Source organism: Garra rufa, chromosome 13 (genome assembly GCF_049309525.1).
Source record: "Garra rufa chromosome 13, GarRuf1.0, whole genome shotgun sequence".
Lineage (NCBI taxonomy): Eukaryota > Metazoa > Chordata > Actinopteri > Cypriniformes > Cyprinidae > Garra > Garra rufa.
In genome coordinates this window covers 22034427-22052099 of record NC_133373.1, presented here as the reverse complement: position 1 = coordinate 22052099, position 17673 = coordinate 22034427, and the positions used below count along the sequence as shown (strand labels likewise).

At 35.6% G+C, this 17673-nt stretch overlaps 1 protein-coding gene across 1 annotated transcript in view; it reads left to right on the top strand.

Annotated features, from left to right (window-relative positions):
• LOC141348440 (mRNA-capping enzyme-like) overlaps positions 1-15604 on the top strand; it is a 40210-nt gene extending 24606 nt beyond the window's left edge. Inside the window, exons 4-5 of the mRNA XM_073852746.1 lie at positions 12209-12332; positions 15214-15604. Coding sequence (XP_073708847.1) covers positions 12209-12332; positions 15214-15368 — 279 coding nt within the window. The 3' untranslated portion in view covers positions 15369-15604. The remainder of the gene's footprint in view (positions 1-12208; positions 12333-15213) is intronic.
• Positions 15605-17673: the final 2069 nt, after the last annotated feature.

Here is a 17673-nt window from a genome sequence, read left to right as displayed (position 1 = left end):
TTTAAACGTTTACACAGAGTTTTTCAAATGATGTTATTAAAATGCTTAATGGTTTGTGTTAAGAGCCTGCAGCTAGGTCATAAGCGTCTTCCCGACCTTTATTATGAAATTACGATAAACATGACATTTTCCTTGTTTAACCCTCAAAGACCGAGACAGCCGCCGGCGGCTAAAAATAACTATTGTTCTTAAATGTTTAATAACTTTTGAACCGCTAATCCAATTTGAATGCTTTAAAAAGTATCGTAAAGTACAGAGTCTACTCTTTTCAGTGATATCGCATTTGTCTCATTTGGATATTCAGAGGCTCCGTGGTAAGCGTGATTACGTCATCACATTTCCTTAGCACTGATTCGTCAGATGAAATCAATACGTTTTGGTCCTCTGAGCCAAACAGGAACGATTGTTGATGCTTAGTCCCACCCCTGTGCCCCGATTGGTTCAAACTGTCATCTATTCAACCAATAAACATAGGTTTTGGTCTTTTGAACCACCGATTAGTATGTTTCTTTGCAGATCTGAACAGACGCAAAGTGAAAGCAAAGTGCGTCTTGCGTGCATGAAAACAAACGCAAAATAACACATTTGCATGACAGCATTCTTTGAAAATGTACAGAAATACTCACGACAGAGCCCTTTGACGTAAAACAAACCAAAAACAAGGATGAAACAGCAGTAGATATCGGATAAAGCACTGGAATGTGGGTTTTCGGTCACTAGGCGATGTCCCGGTAAAATAGATTCCGACGCAGACTAGAGCCAGCGGATCCATCTATTTGGTTGTTATATTATGTGACTAATTATTATATAGTTTTTAAAGATTATTTGTACTATTTTTTCGGTTGCACTCTGTATATTTCTCTCTCATTTTGTGTGTAGTTTGTGAATAATTTGGATTGTTTATTTTTTTGTTGCACAAGACAATTTGTGCAATTTTTCTTGTGCTACTTTCTACACTATTTGTGTTTATTGTTCATCTTTTGGATTAAGAATATATTTATCTGAAAAAGTAAATTATTTTTACTGTGTTTTGCTATTATTTAACACTGTTTCTGCGATGACTTTACTCCTGAAACGTTTTTGGACAGGTCTATATTGTCAATAAACGAAATGGGCCTGTTTTTCACTGAAAAGCGCCTAAATAATATTGTAATAATTGGCTATAACTTGCTTGGGGAATGTTATATATAGAAAAAAATTTTATTTGGAAGTGTAAAACACCTAAATACAAATTTTTAAAGAAAAAAATCCAAACTTCAGAAGTTTTTGTTTGAGTACACAGTAAAAAACACCCAATTGTTGGTAGCGTTTTTTCCTAAAATTCTGGAAATTCACTAATTTTTAGAGAAAACAAAAGGAAATTTGTAATTTTAAATTAGCTAGACATAAAGTTCAAGTTCTTATGTTTATAATGATATATGACAATTGATGCTGACTGCTAGAATAGGTCTGAAAAAACAAAGAAATATACAGGTGCCTCAGGTGCCCCAAAAATGTTCTAGGTCTTTAAGGGTTAAAGCAAAACAGAAACAAAAAATAATGTTCTGAATATCATTTTGCGATTTTAAAAGGGGTTGACCTCAAACACTACACGGCAAACTAATAAATAAATGTTGTCTTTTTATCGCTTTGCATAAAAGTAAACTTTCTACCCACTGTTTTTTGTATGACTTAACATGTTGTCTGAAAGAGGCTTACAATCTAACTGCAGGCTCTTAACACAAACTATTAAGCATGTTAATCTTTAAACCATCATTTAAAAATAATATCTTTTTCATTTACGATCGCATGGTTTTCTTTTCGTGAGGTCTTTGAGTCCAGGTAAACACAGACGGAGCTGAACCCTCCTTAAGCTTCCTAATTCCAGTCAGTGTTTTTGAAAAACAATCCTGAGTAAAATGTTAGGAGCACACTCTTGTGTTCTTTGTAATCTATACAAAATGGAAATATTTAGTTTAGTTGTTGTAGTAAAACATAACATTTTAGCTCTGCGTAAATGTTTAAAGGAAGATAAACATGCTCACATTATAAATGAGCAATTAGCCAACCGGCTAGTTTCCACAGTCATTTTCTTAAATAAATGCAATATTGTTACCTGAAAGTTAGGTCCTATGTCCCATCAAACTTTAATAATGCACATTTTCTGAAGTTCTTTGTCCTGTGGAAATTAGTGAAATTATATTTTCTCTTAATTTTTATGACTAAACAATCTACATCCCAATACGCCACAGTGGGCGTTGCTGGAATGCTATTCCTCACAGCCTCGTTTTCGATTCAAAATGGCGGCGTATAAAAGCAACTTAAGTAAGCTATCGTTCTTGGTGTGAATGGGGCTCAAGTCTATTCCTAAACCTGTTGAAATCACCTCTTAAGGTTTTAGACCCAAAGCCATATAGAGTTTCCATGAAGATTTCTTTTTTTTTTTGTAATGTATTTTCATTTTCAACATTAACAAATACTGTAATAAATGTATTGTTCATTCATGTTAGTTATTGCATTAAATGACATTAACTAATGGAACCTTACTGTAAAGTCTTACCAAAATGATAAATAAATAAATAAAAAAGATTGAGTGAGAGAAACACTGATTATAAATACATTAGTGCATAAATGTTGATTATATTATCTCTATTAGAATCAATTGTGCGTTGAGTCTCCCATACACTTCACATGTAGAGCAGTATTTTGTTGGGCTAACATGCCGTTGGGAGTTGCTGTCTATGTTCACAAATCTTCTTTGTCATAAATCCAAGTCTGATTTTGGAAATAGATTTTTTTCGTCTTTATTTGGCAAGAAACCCGCTAAACATTTAGGCTAGTTTTCTGAAACGCACACTCAGTAGTAAATTAATTGGTAACTATGGTAACTGGTAATTGTTTTCTTTCACTCAAAACCACGCATATGCTCCTGACTGTGTCTGTGCCTTCATTTAACGTTTATTAAATGATTCAATTTATTTCGCAAATAAATATGTGTTGAAATTTCCTCAGACAAACAAGTTTTTACAGACAAAGGAAATGTGTTGCCATTGTGCTGAAGAGCTGCAGTGGACTGTAGACAGGAAAGAGGCCACATTAGGGTGATGTGCCACTGTTCCACTCAATCAATCAAGATGCAGGAATGTAATAATGGCTGGAAATTAAATTAATAATGTGAATAATCATAGCTCACATAATGTACAAGGATGTGGTTTTATTTGATTGAATTCTAATTTTTACGGATCTAAACATGATCACCATTTTATATTAGTTGTGCCTTGCTACGTTGTCCATTGCTCTAGACAGATAATTGTTTCATAGTGAGTGGTTTTGTCTCACTTTTAGAGTGATTATTTCTCACAGTAACACATAAGATAGGATAAGTTGACATCTTAGTAGGAAAGTTGTGGGTTCATTAGTCATATATAGTGTTTTTTATTTATGGAATATTTATCTTTATGAGCTCTGGATAATATGACAGAATAAATGATGAGGAAAAAACAGACCAAGTTATGTGAAGTTGGCATGTGGCATCCTTAATACCACCATACTATATGACTTACAGTGCCCTCCACTAATATTGGCACCCTTAGTAAATATGAGCAAAGGTGACTGTGAAAATAAATCTGCATCGTTTTTCCTTTAGATCTTTCATTCGAAAAATTCACAAAATTGTAACCTTTCATTGAAGTAAAACGATGGAAAATGGGGGGGATATCTCATTATGAAATAAATGTTTTTCTCTAGTTCACGTTGGCCACAATTATTGGCACCCCAAAAAATTTGAGTAAAATATCTCTAAAGTATATTCCCATTAATATTACAATTTTTTTAGCACACCAGGGTTGCTAGGAGTATAAAATTGTCCAGTCATGACTTTCTGTTCCACAGGATTATAAATATGAGGAACACAAAAGCCAAATTCCCTTAATCATCCATCACAAGAAGTAAAACCAAAGAATGTAGTTCTGATATACAGAACAAGTTTGTTGAGCTTCACAAAATAGAAAGTGGCTGTAAGAAAAGAGCTAAAGCATTGAAAATCCCCATTCCCACCATCAGGGCAATAATTAAGAAGTTCCAATCAACTAAAGATGTTACAAATCTGCCTAGAAAAGGATGTGTGTCTATATCATCCTAATGCATGATAAGGAGGAGAGTTTGAGTGGCCAAAGACTCTCCAAAGGATCACAGTTGGAGAATTGCAGAGAATTGTTGAGTCTTGAGGTCAGAAAGCCTAAAATAAAATGATCAAACAGCCCCTACATCATCCTCCTGGCTCACCCAAAAACAAACTTCAGCATATTCACTTGTCAGACATGATTGGAACTTCAAACAGAACTGAGTTCTATGGTCAGATGAAACTAAAAAATTGCTTTTTGGCAGCTAACCCTCCAAATGGTTTTGGTGCTGACAGGGATAAAAAAAAAAAGTACCCCATGCCCACAGTTAAAAATACTGCTGGGTCTTTAATGTTGTGGACCTACAGTATTTTTCTGCCGGAGGTCCTGTACATCTTGTTTAGATACATGGCTTCATGGATTCTATCAAATACCAGCAGATAAAAAATCAAAACCTGACTGCCTCTGTTAGAAACCTTATAATGGGCCATGGTTGCATCTTTCAGCAGGACGATGATCCAAAACAAACATTAAAATCAACACAAAAATTGTGTCACTTTGCACAGAATGAAGCTTCTACCATGGCCGTCCCAGTTCCCTGACCTGAACTCTGTATAGAAACTGAAGAGAAGAAGCACCAACATGAAGCTGGGAAGAGAGAGATTCTGTATCAAGGAATGGTCTCTGATGTCAGGTGTTCTCCAAACTCATTAGACATTGTTGGAGAAAACTCAGAACTGTTATCTTGGGAAAAGGACAATAAGCAATAATCTTGGGAAAAGCAATAATTGGGTGCCGATAATATTGGCCAACGTGAACTAGAGAAAAACATTTATTTCATAATGAGATTTCACCCCTAGGTTCTATTGATCTACTTCAATGACAGGTTAGAATTTTGTGAATTTTTTGAATGAAAGATTAAAAGGTTAAAATATGCAGATTTATTTTCACATCCACTTTTGCTCATATTTACCAAGGGTGCCAATATTAGTGGAGGGCACTATGATCTTCAGTGTGTGGACACTTTTGTTTAACATTATTGAAAGGCGCACCAATGTAAATAACATAGTTAACATTAAACACTGTAAAACAGTTTGCATGACTTATTCGTGCCATGATGCATGCTGGGAACAGTTCTAACTCAAGTACTATACAGTGTGCAGCTATACATTTGGCTGTATAATACAAGCAAATGTTGTTTATAAATGCTAAAGAAATAGTCATTATTTAAAGCCAATAATGACATTTGAAAGAAGGCACACAATAGAGGTTCACTATATTTCACCAAGGTCCACCCTCTTGGGGATTTCTGGCCTCGCCACTGAAACGACCTCATAATCATGCAAGAAAAAAAGTGCACAAAAGACTACTTTATCTGAATTGTGGAACAGAATTTCAAGAAAATAGCCATTTATCCTTGTTATGCATAGAGACTTTTGTTCATGAGTCCAAGTCAAGTCTGATTTAGAGCTTACCAAATCATTCATTTTCACCAAGACAAGAGCGCTTTCATCTGAATGGGACAGAACGTGAAACTAGTCACTAATGTTACTAATCGATCTGTTATAGATTATTTTAAATGATTATTTTGTTTTGTTAATGGTTTTGTTTAAAAGGGGTATATGAGTCATTTCACAATGCTTGACTCATGAATATTTATCACATGATTTCATCTGATTTCAGTGCGGGTCCCTAGACTTTTGAGGGCTCTAAGCAAAACCTTGTCAGGGCATTCATAAAACCCCCCAAATGACCCCCAACCCATTAATATGTTCTTTTAGAGTTTCACTGTAAACAAAACAACTGTGAGCTGAAACCATCAGTAATACAATAAAAAATAATTATTTTGGCAGATGATTACAGCATTTCGCTACATTTTTTGTAAGCCTGTTTTCACTGAAGCTGGAGTTTTCCGTCAAAAAGGCTCTGCTGTCATTTCCGTCTAAATAAAAGCTTAAAAGTGCAGTATGAATTGCTGACAGCTAGCAGTTTAAATGCAGTCTAAATTCAAAATATCTCTTTCAAGTGTAGAAATTTGGAAGGAAACATTAATTTCCCTACTGTAGTGCAAAGCAAAAAATAATATACCTGTGAAGTATTCATTTTCATTTATTTTACGGTGCGGTTGTTTTACAATATATGGCTATTACTGTCATTGTTATCATTATTATTATTATATTTTAATTTGTTTGGCTTCCTAAAATAGCAGTGTGAATGTAATTTAGACTGAGACAACTAAAAAGAGAGCTGCAGTGCAAAGATACTGATTTCATTTGAATGGTAACAACTTTACAGTTTCTTAATATTAATAAACTGAATTAATTAAAACAATGTAACATTTGATGTGAAAGATGACACATTTAATAAGGTTAGAAAATAAACATTTATAAACAAAGTGGGAAATGATGTCTGTTTTATTATATACATCAACTTATTGTTAGTTAATTGTTATTTCTAGCTCTTGGTTTAAGTGAAAGAACTTAGTCCAGAATGGGGGAATTGTAATGTTTTATAATTTCTTTTATTATGTAATTTTTTTTTTTTTTTTTTGCATTAAAAAAAGTATAGGTTTTGTGTTTGTATATGCTGTCAATTATAGTTCTTAAAATGAAAATCGGAATTGGCAAAAAAAGGTATCGGCTGGTCACAATTAACCTAACATCTAATATACTGATAAGCCTTGGCCTAATGGTTAGAGAGTTGGACTTGTAACCCAAAGGTTGCAGGTTCAAGTCTCAGGTCCGGCAGGGATTGTAGGTGGGGGAAGTGAATTACCAGCACTCTCTTCACCCTCAATACAAAGACTGAGGTGAGTCCCTTAAGCAAGGCACCGTTCCCCCAACTGCTCCCCAGGCGCCGCAGCAATGGCCGCCCACTGCTCCGGGTGTGTGTTCACGGTGTGTGTGTGTTCACTACTGTGTGTGTGCACTTGGATGGGTTAAATGCAGAGCACAAATTCCTAGTATGGGTCACCATACTTGGCCTCACTTCACCTCCACCTCCACCTCCCTGTGGTGTGTATGGGTCCTAGCGCCCCAGTATAGTGATGGGGATACTATACTGACAAAAAGCACCATCTTTCAGATGAGATGTTAAACCGAGGTCCTGACTCCATGACTCTGTGGTCATTAAAATCCCAGGATATCCTTCGAAAAAGAGTAGGGGTGTAACCCTGGCATCTTGGCCCAATTCACCTATTGGCTTCTGACCATCATGGCCTCCTAATCAACCCCATATTCTGATTGGCTTCATCACTCTGTCTCCTCTCCACCAGTAAGCTGGTGTGTGGTGGGTGTTCTTGCCAATATGGCTGCCATCACATCATCCAGGTGGATGAGAAGATTGCCCCCCTTCTAAAGCACTTTGAGTACCTAGAAAAGCGCTATATAAATGTAAGGAATTATTTAATTATTACAAGGAGGAACAGCACTGCCTGGTTTGCTGAAAGGCAAATGTTGGTAAGTAGGCTGTAGCCATAGTAGGATTGATGCTTACCATTTGTGTGTTGTCGACACAACCAATTTTGCAGTGTTTTCTTTGCATTCTTAAAATCAATTATTAATTGCCAAAAAGTGTTTGGAGGGTCTGCTATGCCCCTGATTGTTACTTTGATTAAATTGATTTACTTTATTATTGTTGACTTCCATATTATCATTACAAACTAAGAAGGTGTTTGGCAGGCTTTAGCTGTAATGGAGTGGATTTGGCTGCTTTAGGCGCCGTGTGGTGTTTGTAAATGGCTGCCAGGACTTCAAGAGGGTGACCGGAGTGTCATGATGGTCCGATCCAAAACTAACAGGAGCATCATGTACCGTGCCAGACGAAAGCCGAACAACATCCCTGGATCTCTGCCACGGTCGTGCGTATGTGGTTGTGTGGGGTGCGAAAAGCGTGTGCGCAAATTTTTTTGGACTGTCGCCTCTATTATATTTGGCTGTATTCTAATCTGCTGGAATCTGTTAAGTTGTCCGCGTTTGCATTCTCTCAGCTACAATCAAGGCTGTATGTGTATAGACACTCAGATTGTATTTTTGTGAGGAAAGGTACCGTACCACGAAAGGTTAATTAATCCATGGAATATTGTTGTGTGTGTATGTCAGTGCTGAAATGTTCAGCTTCCCCTCTGTGCTCACAGATGCCCTTCACTGTTGGATGGTGAGGGTATTTACTCATCCCATCATGCCAATAGGCCCAGAAGGGGGCGGCTTTACTGCCAGCTCACTTCCTCCCCCACACACCAACCTGCCATGGTTTAGCGAGGATCCAGTCTCTTTATCTTTGAGATATTTCTTTCTCTCGCTTACTTGGGCCAAACACGCTCCTGTTTTCTTAAGGCCTTTGTGAAACTGTCATGTATTGAGACATCTGTGTTGTGGCTGTAATTACACATTACGCACTGGCAGTTACTTTACAACCTCCAAAAAGTACCAACAATTTGTCTGAACCACAGACTAGCGGTAAGCACACAAGCTTCAGGGACATTTAACGGTGAGATTTTGGTTCGTATATGGTGCGCTTCATGTCCTGAATAGTTTTCTGTAGTGATCAACTAACTTTTTTTATGTGACAAAAATACATTGTATGGGTCAAAATTATTGATTTTTCTTTTATGCCAAAAATCATTAGGATATTAAATAAAGATCATATTCTATGAAGATACTTTGTAAATGTCCTACCGTTAATATATCAAAATGTTGTTTTTGTTTAGTAATATGCACAGCTTTAATGGCAATTTGGTAACACTTTCTATGAAGCCTGTATTTACAGGGCTCTCAAGTCTCACGCATTCACCGTGAGACTCACGCATTTCAACCAGTTCACACGCTCTCACGCCACACCTTGTATTTCTCACGCTGAAAAGTAAGGGATAACTTGTCCCGCTATATGGTGTAAATGGACGAGGTGCAGGCTTTGCAGAGAGAAGTAATCTGCCAAGCTCATAGCTGTCTTGAGAGTTAAATGGCACCTACCAGCCAAAAAATTAGAATTTGCTGTTTTCTGGTATATTACGTGGTCCCGCTACAATCACGTTCGTCAATAGGCAACGTAGACGCGCACACACGGGACAAGGCCAGCGGTGGAATCGTTGCGGGGCTGCGGCTTTCTCTCGCAGTGGAAGCGTTTAGTACAGTTGAGGAGGTGGTCGCGTTGCGGTCTCGGAGCGGACGTTGCCATTTGTATTTACTAGAAACTAAATAAATGCAGCAGGGTTTTTCATATTTATTTTTATTTATTTATTTTTTCCATTTTACGATTCCTAGACAAAATCACTTGCCTGTGATCAAAGATAGTGAGAATTTATGTTGGGGATTACAGCCAAATTTGTGCAAAATTATTAGTTCTTCAACAGCTTTAACTAATTGTGGGCCTGAAATTAAGGAAAAGACAAGATAATTGGTAAATCTGCTAAAAAAGACAGACAAATTCATCCAAATAAAATAAATTGTTTTATATATTTCAAAACACGAAATGCATCAACATTGTTGGGAAGGTTATTTTGGAAATAGACTGTAATAGGCTACAGATTAAATTTCCCTATTTAAAATGTAATTTAAAAGTAGAGCAACTATTTCAATTGCTTTAGAGGTAGTGTAACATTACATTTGATTACTAAATTTCTAAGGAATGTTTTCAACTGTTAATCCTTTTAAAAACTTTTTAAGCAGGCAGGTTTACCTTACAGTAGCACTCAACACTAATTACTGTCAATTTTACAAAATCCTTCATCACTTGAATTAAGATTATAATAATTTAATTTTAAAGCACAGCCACCACAAAATCTTTAGCATCTCTGTTTAACTCCTGAAACATTGGTGTCTCTTATTTTAAAGCTGTCAATGCGATTTGGGAAATAAATCAATCAAAATATTTACATGTAACCCACTTTGTAATTGTAAACATTTTTAAAAGTAACTGTAATTTAACTATATCTGTTATTTCTCAGTAACTGTAACAGATTAGTTAAATGTCATTTATAATTAAATTACATAATTCAGTTACATGTAACTAATTACTCTAGCTAAGTTCAAGCCCCTACCACTGTCATCAAGGCATCAAAGTGTGTAATAAACACTTGAAATACAAAATGACATTAGTAAGCTGAAATATGTACCCTCTCTCTTTCACAGACACACACACAGATTGACATACATGCTATGAGCAAGTTCTGCAATCCTCCTGTATGTTTACAGTATGTGCATTGAGCACTGCTGTTTAGTTTGCTCGTTTGGGGCCAAATTTCTTTTTTTACTTTTGATACATGAATTTGACTTATCAAATCTATCAGTTGTTATATTTTTTTATTTTGTGCAGGTTAATTATGAACAATAGATAGTTGAAAACTGGAGAGAATTGCGTGGGGCCGAGGGGCCGCTGCTGCAAATATTTGAGTGGCTCCTCCCCTAACAGATAAAATCTCACTCCAAACTTTTTCCAAAACTTGAGAGCCCTGATTTATAATACATTATAAGGGTATTCTTAAGGCATTATAATACATTAATAATACATTATAAAAAAACTTATAATATGTTGTATCATCTTATGAGTATTCATAAGAACAGTCTTAATGTATTATAATGTTTTACTTATTTGTGGTTATAGCTTTTAACAGTATGATTACCTCCTCCATAGTTATAACATAAGTCTCATATCTTGCCATGTTTCTCATGTCACTTTACTTAAAGCATACAAAGACCACTTATAAGTAATTATAATAATATTTCTCAAAGAACCATAAGATCAGGTATTAGATGAGATAAATGTGTAATATGACACATTAGTATTATCAGTTTGATTATTTTGATGGTACCCTTTAGACAGCTTTTTATAAGTAACTCTGCAACTGCATGTCAACTAACAGTAATTTTTATGTAATAATTTTTAAATTAGTATGCAAAATATATGCTAACACTGTATATACTATAACAACTGATTATAAGTAACTTTGCAAGCATGTAAACCTTCTACTACCTAGCCTAACCTTAACCTAAGTCTACTAATACTCTAAGGAGTGTTAGTTGACATGTAGTTGAAAAGTTGCGTATAGTCAATAGACTAAGGGGACCATCAAAATAAAATATAATATAAATGAAAAAAAATAAATGTAATATGATATAGTCCATTGTAAATTAGGTAGAATAAATATGTGTGTTATAAATAATCATAATCTTAAAAGTTATAACCTCAAATACCCAAGTATTATAATGTATTATAATTGTTGTTATGAGTATTTATGAGATAATATAACATATTATAAGGTTTATTATAATGCATTATGCATTCATTATAATGCCTTAGAAATACCCTCATAATGTATTATAAATAGGGGCTTCATAGAAAGTGTTACCGGCAATTTTCCTAGTGTTTAGATTTTTTTGCACCCTGAGATTCCAGATTTTCACATAGTTGTATATCAGCCAAGTATGGTCATATTCTAACAAACCATATTTATTTAGCATTCAGATTATGTATAAATCTCAATCTAAAAAAAAAAAATACCCTTATGACTGATTTTGTGGTCCAGGGTCACATATATCTAATACATTTTAATTATGACAAATGAAACATACACAAAATTGTGGAAATGAAACATTTATTTTACAGAACATTACGTCAAAATTTGCAAAAACAGTTAAAAACCAAGACTTTGAAGACTTTGTAATGGATACCAGATGGAATTGACTTTTCTGTTAATCTAGGGGGGTCCAAACTTGCACATAAAGGACCAATGTCCTGCAGAGTTTAGCTCCAACTTGCCCCGACACACCTGCCTTGATGTTTGTAGTAACCCTGAAGACCTTGATTAGTTTGCTTCATGTGTGTTTAACTGGGATACGAGCAGTATTGGACAGCCATGTTAATTTATGGTTGTCAGAAAACGCAATCTTAATCAGCCTGGCTATTGATCTGTTTTCTTAAGCTGCCTGTTTTTCATTATAAAAAAGTGACAAAAAATTCCAAGCAATGCTAATACATAAAAAAAAAAAACTGTTCAACAAAGTGGTTTGTACATGTATACCAGAACGCTGTTTGGTTTGAATGATGCAACTGTAATTTCTCTCTTTAAGTTTATGCTAGTGCTTGATCCTCATTATTCTTTTTCACTCCAGATAACAAAGGACCTGAAGCAGTACGATAATAAAATAATTGAGTGCACGTTCGTCAATAACACCTGGGTGTTCATGCGACAGAGGATAGACAAGAGCTTCCCCAACTCATATGACACAGCCATGGGTAAGAATTCACTAAAGCTAATATACTAATTTTTGCATATATTTTCATTGTATGTTACATGCTATATAATAGTTGCCTTAAAATAGGGCTGGGCAACTCTGGCACTTGAGATCCTTCCCTAATCAAACTCACCTGCCTAAAGTAGTCTAGTAGTCCTGTAGACTTTAATTGCTTGTTCAGGTGTGTTTTGTTAGGCTTGGAGATAAAAATTTGTTACTAAAAAGAAAATTTGGGGTCGTTTACATAACACCACATTCAATTAAAAGCAAAACTTGTCATCTAGTGGCTTATTTATACGACATCAGTGTTTTAAGTAGCTAAAAAAGTAAACTTTTGAAAACTAGGTTCAAAGTACAAATTATTGAAAATGAAACCATTAGCATCTCATGCACTCTAAAAAAATGCTGGGTTAAAAACAAGCCAACTTGGGTTATTTGGCAACCCGGCACTGGGAAAATATTGGACAGAAAACATGCTGGGTTATTTTGACTCAGCTGGTTGGGTTAAATGTTTTTACCCAACATGCTGGGTTGTTTTATTTAAGTCAACTATTGTTTAAAAATATTATATTGCTGACTTAAAATGGGCTGGTAATTCAAAATCACACAGAATTGTAGTGGCAACAGCAATCAAAAGATGAACATTTATTATTAAGCAAGAACCACCATGAACAAAAATATAAGACAAATAGAATTTGTTTGGATGAATACAGCATCAAAGCCGTTGATGCTGTTTGCCAGGGGAATATAAACCTCAGACCGCTGCCTTTCACTTCAATCGTATCTGAAAGATGCCATGACTGAGCCCATAACCTTTCCATTAAAAAACAATACTAAGATTAAAGGACATATTTTAACATCAAATTAAAGGGGTCCTATTACTCCTTTTCACTTTTTGAATTTTAGCCAGTCTCAAAGTCCACTCCAAAGGGAGATATTTAGTTTTTTAAAAATCCCTTTTCAAGAACTACAACGAACAGCTCCTTTGGACTACAGCTTTTGTTTCCGGATGCTATGATGTCACAACATAAATCCCGCCTACAGAAATTCAAATCGTTGGTGGGTGGGGAGGGACGAGGTGGGGTATTCGCCTAACTTTAGCGATGTAGCATGGACAGCCGCTTCTGTTAACGCGAGCATTGACTAATGTGTCTGCAAACTTCTCCGGTAACCGTGCTGGAGCCGCGTCATTGACGTGCATTACAGAGGGTCGCATGCGGCTGATGTAAACACAAGCATTGAAAAATCCATATTTAAAACGTTAGAATCACTTTAAACTAGCTTGCACAGTTGTACATGGAACTTGCTGCTTTGGGAAGGGGCGTGGCAGGACTAAAACGCCGTCTAAGCTGTTCGCCAATTGCAACGCAGTGGGACTGCTAACCAATCACAACACATTTCGTTTTTCGGAAGGCGGACCTTCATCAAACCCGGAACTAATTTGTGCCAGCCTGGGAAGAAAGCTATTGTAATAATGTAAATTATGTGAAAAAGAATGTGTTTTTCGGACCACAAACCATGAGAGCATATTCTAGTGCACCCCCAAAACAAAATAAAGACTTTGCAAAAGAACATAATAGGACCGTTTTAAATTAAATTCAGTATTATAACAAATACTAAAAAACAATTGGTCCAATTTTACATTAGGTGGCCTTAACTACTATGTACTTTGATTTAATTTAATCATTTGGTACAATGTACTTATTGTGTACATAGATGTTTATCTTTTTAAAAAAACCTATATGTAATTACATTCATAATTAATTTCTGTAATTACCACTGTTGACCCATCCCTTACACCCTAACCCACCCTTAAACCTACCCATACCACCAAACCTGTTTTTAACCTTACCCATATCCCACCTTATTCGAAGTAAAGGTGTTTTGCAATGCAATATGACCACATTAAGTACATTGTACTTATGTTTTTGATGTAAGTACATAATAGTTAAGGCCACCTAATATAAAGTGTGACCAAACAATTTGTTGCAAGGCAAAAGGCGTTTCCATCTTGCTAAACGACTGCTGATGACTGACTGACATCTCGTCCTTGTATGTTGCGTTGCATAAGATAATATAATTTACAGTTAAATATTTTATAAATGAAATAAAATGCATACAAACCTTTATTTTGCTGAAGAAGTGCACCAAATTGACATCACTGTGAACCGCTCTCTCTTGTAATGTTAGAGGAAGCAAAAAGCCTGCACTCTGACTTTAGCTGGGTTGTTTCATCAGAGACAGGCTCAATCCAGCGGTTGGGTAAAAAAAAAAAAAAAAAAAAAAAAACATATATATATATAATTTTTTTTTTTTTTTTTTTTTTTTTTTTAATAACCCAATAAAATTACCCAACAAACTGAAAAACTACCCAGCACCTGGGTAAAAATATTTAAAACAACTCAATTAAATGACCCAACAGGCTGAACCCAGCATTTTTTTAGAGTGTGTAAACTACAAAAAACACAAATTTTGCATGCATGTTACACGTTCAGTCTGTAGGAATGCATATATGTGTAGTGTTTCTTTACAAAGTGACTTCACGAACTACTAGCCTGACATCCATAATACAGCACTTTTAGTTGTTTTTGTAGGTCCGTGTGAATGTGGATTATTTATACAACATTGTCATCTGTACACAAAACTTAAAAAATGCTTTTCTTTGTACAATCATTGTAGTGTAGATGTACCCTCAACAGCTAGATTTGCCCACCCCTGCTTTAAAATGTTTGCACCATTAATCTAGATGTTATTATTCAGATATTTAGCTATAAACAAGTTGACAGCTTCACCTGCTAAGATTTTCTGAGCTTGCAGCCCAACTCTGCTGAAAAGCCAGTATCTATTTGTTGCTCTCACGTTGTCTCGTGTCATCCTGACAGCTGTGTGCAACAGTATCCAGCATCCCGTCACAAAGGAAATTCTCTTTGAGTTTTTGGACCGGTGCGCCCAGGTGCAGTCCCGCAAACACTCAGCCGACGCCGAGCTCATGCCACCGCCTCCACCAAAGAGAGCGAACCACACCATCCCGCAGTAGAACAGTGCCGCCGGAGCAGAATGGAAGCAGTTTGATATATTTTTTTTTATTCCCAAAATGTTCAGCAGCTCTGCTGGTGCACACCACAAGAGAAGAGACTTTTGGAGAACATATTGCTTTTTGGCCTCACTTTGGCTTCTGTTCTTGAAGTTGTTGATGATCTATTTAAAGACACTGTTGAGAGAGCTTGTTTGAACATTGACATTCTTATTTAAAAGAATAAACATAAAAATGAATCGCATTGTTTTCTTTTTATGTTTTGTATTTGTTACAGTCGCTTCTCCTCTCTCCATTGTTTGTTTTTCAGTTACTTTTTTTTACTGAACAGAACAGTAAGTGTGCTAGAATTGTCTAGATTTAGACCTAACCCTGAAACACTGAAACTCTTGTGGAATTTCACCAGATCTGCTCTAATCTTAGTACTGATCGGTAATACATAGGAGGTTGTATGATTGTTAGGCGAGAGTGTTTTGTATGTCATTATGCTGATTTGAAAATGTCGCCCCAACACTTTTTTTTCTCAGGTTTTGTTTCTTAACAAATGCCAGGTGTATTTAAGCTTTCCTGGATCTCTTGGCTCAATGTTGTTTTGAAAAAAAAATTAAAGCAATAATTCAGAAAAATAAAGATTGCTATGCCAGTACCTTCACATACAATACATGATTTTTTTAGCTGAGGAACTTTGGGTTTCTCTAAATTTGATTTCGGGATAGGCCTAAATAGTGTTTTTTGTCACACATAAGGATGCGTGACTATTTCGGCAGTTGTCACTCGTAATTGAAGTGTCACAGCTGAAGTTAATGGCGTTCTTTATTGCTCTCACATTCCTCATCTAGTGTTTACAATATTGAAACCTGCTGTGCAAAGAGCAGATCCATACGTCTGAGAAGAGATGACATTATCGCCGTCTCCTGAGGAGTGAGTCACACCTGACATTCGTCTTCCTCTCATCTGGAATTGTTTCCTCATAAGACAAATGAACGCAAAATATGCTGAAATGTGACACTATGAGGCTGTGCTGAGCTCATCTGCATGCTGAAGTGATTAGATTTTGATTGCAGCCCATATTGCACTTCTTATGGGTTTATGATGCCTCAAAACGCTCATACAGTTGATTGAGACATACAGAAAGATGAGAACAGGAAAGAAGACAAGCTTCATATGGCATTAGAGTGATGCAGAGTATTGCAGAACATAGACATTCATAAAACTGACTTACATATAGCCCACAACAGAAAATAATAGTTGAATTTATAAAAATGACCCCGTTCAAAAGTTTACATCCCCTTGATTCTTAAATCTGGGTTGTTACTGAATGATCCACAGCTGTTTTTTTTTTTTTTGTTTTGTTTAGTGATAGTTGTTCATGAGTCCCTTGTTTGTCCTGAACAGTTAAACTGCCTGCTGTTCTTCAGAAAAATCCTTCAGATCCAACAAATTCTTTGTATATTTGAACCCTTTCCAACAATGACTGTATGATTTTGAGATCCATCTTTTCACACTGAGGACAACTGATGGACTCATATGCAACTATTACAAAAGGTTCAAATGCTCACTGATGCTCCAGAAGGAAAAATGATGCATTAAGCACAGGGAGGTGAAAACTTTTGCACAGAATGTGTAGATTTTTGTTATTTTGCCTAAATATCATATTTTTTCATTAAGTACTGTCCTTCAGAGGCTACAGAAGATAGTTACATGTTTCCCAGAAGACAAAATAAGTTACATTTACCCTGATCTTCAAATTCCAAAAGGTTTTCACCCCTGGCTCTTAATGCATGTTTTTTTCCTTCTGGAGCGTCAGTGAGTGTATAAACCTTCTGTAATAGTTGCATAGCCCCTCATAATAGTCCCTCAGTTGTCCTCTGTATGATTTTGAAATCCATCTTTTCACACTAACAAGGGACTCATGAACAACTATCACAAAAAAAAGCAGCTGTGGATCATTCAGGTAACAACACAAAAATCAAGGGGATGTAAACTTTTGAATGGGATAATTTTTATAAATTCAACTATTATTTTTTCTTGCGGACTATATGTAAACACATTTTATGTGAAATATCTTATTCAGGTCAGTACTAAATAAACGACAACATAAACAACATTAACAAAGGCAAAATAATTACCAAATTGCTGATTCTGTAAATGTCTCTGGTCTTATTCAATAATGTTATTCAAATGGGAATATGTGTTAAAATGTGTCCTTGTTATATTGTATTCACACAGTAAGTAATATGAATTAACAACATGTACTTAACTGTAATGTTAGGGTTTGGTTTAAGGTTAGTAGTTGCTTAAAATTCAA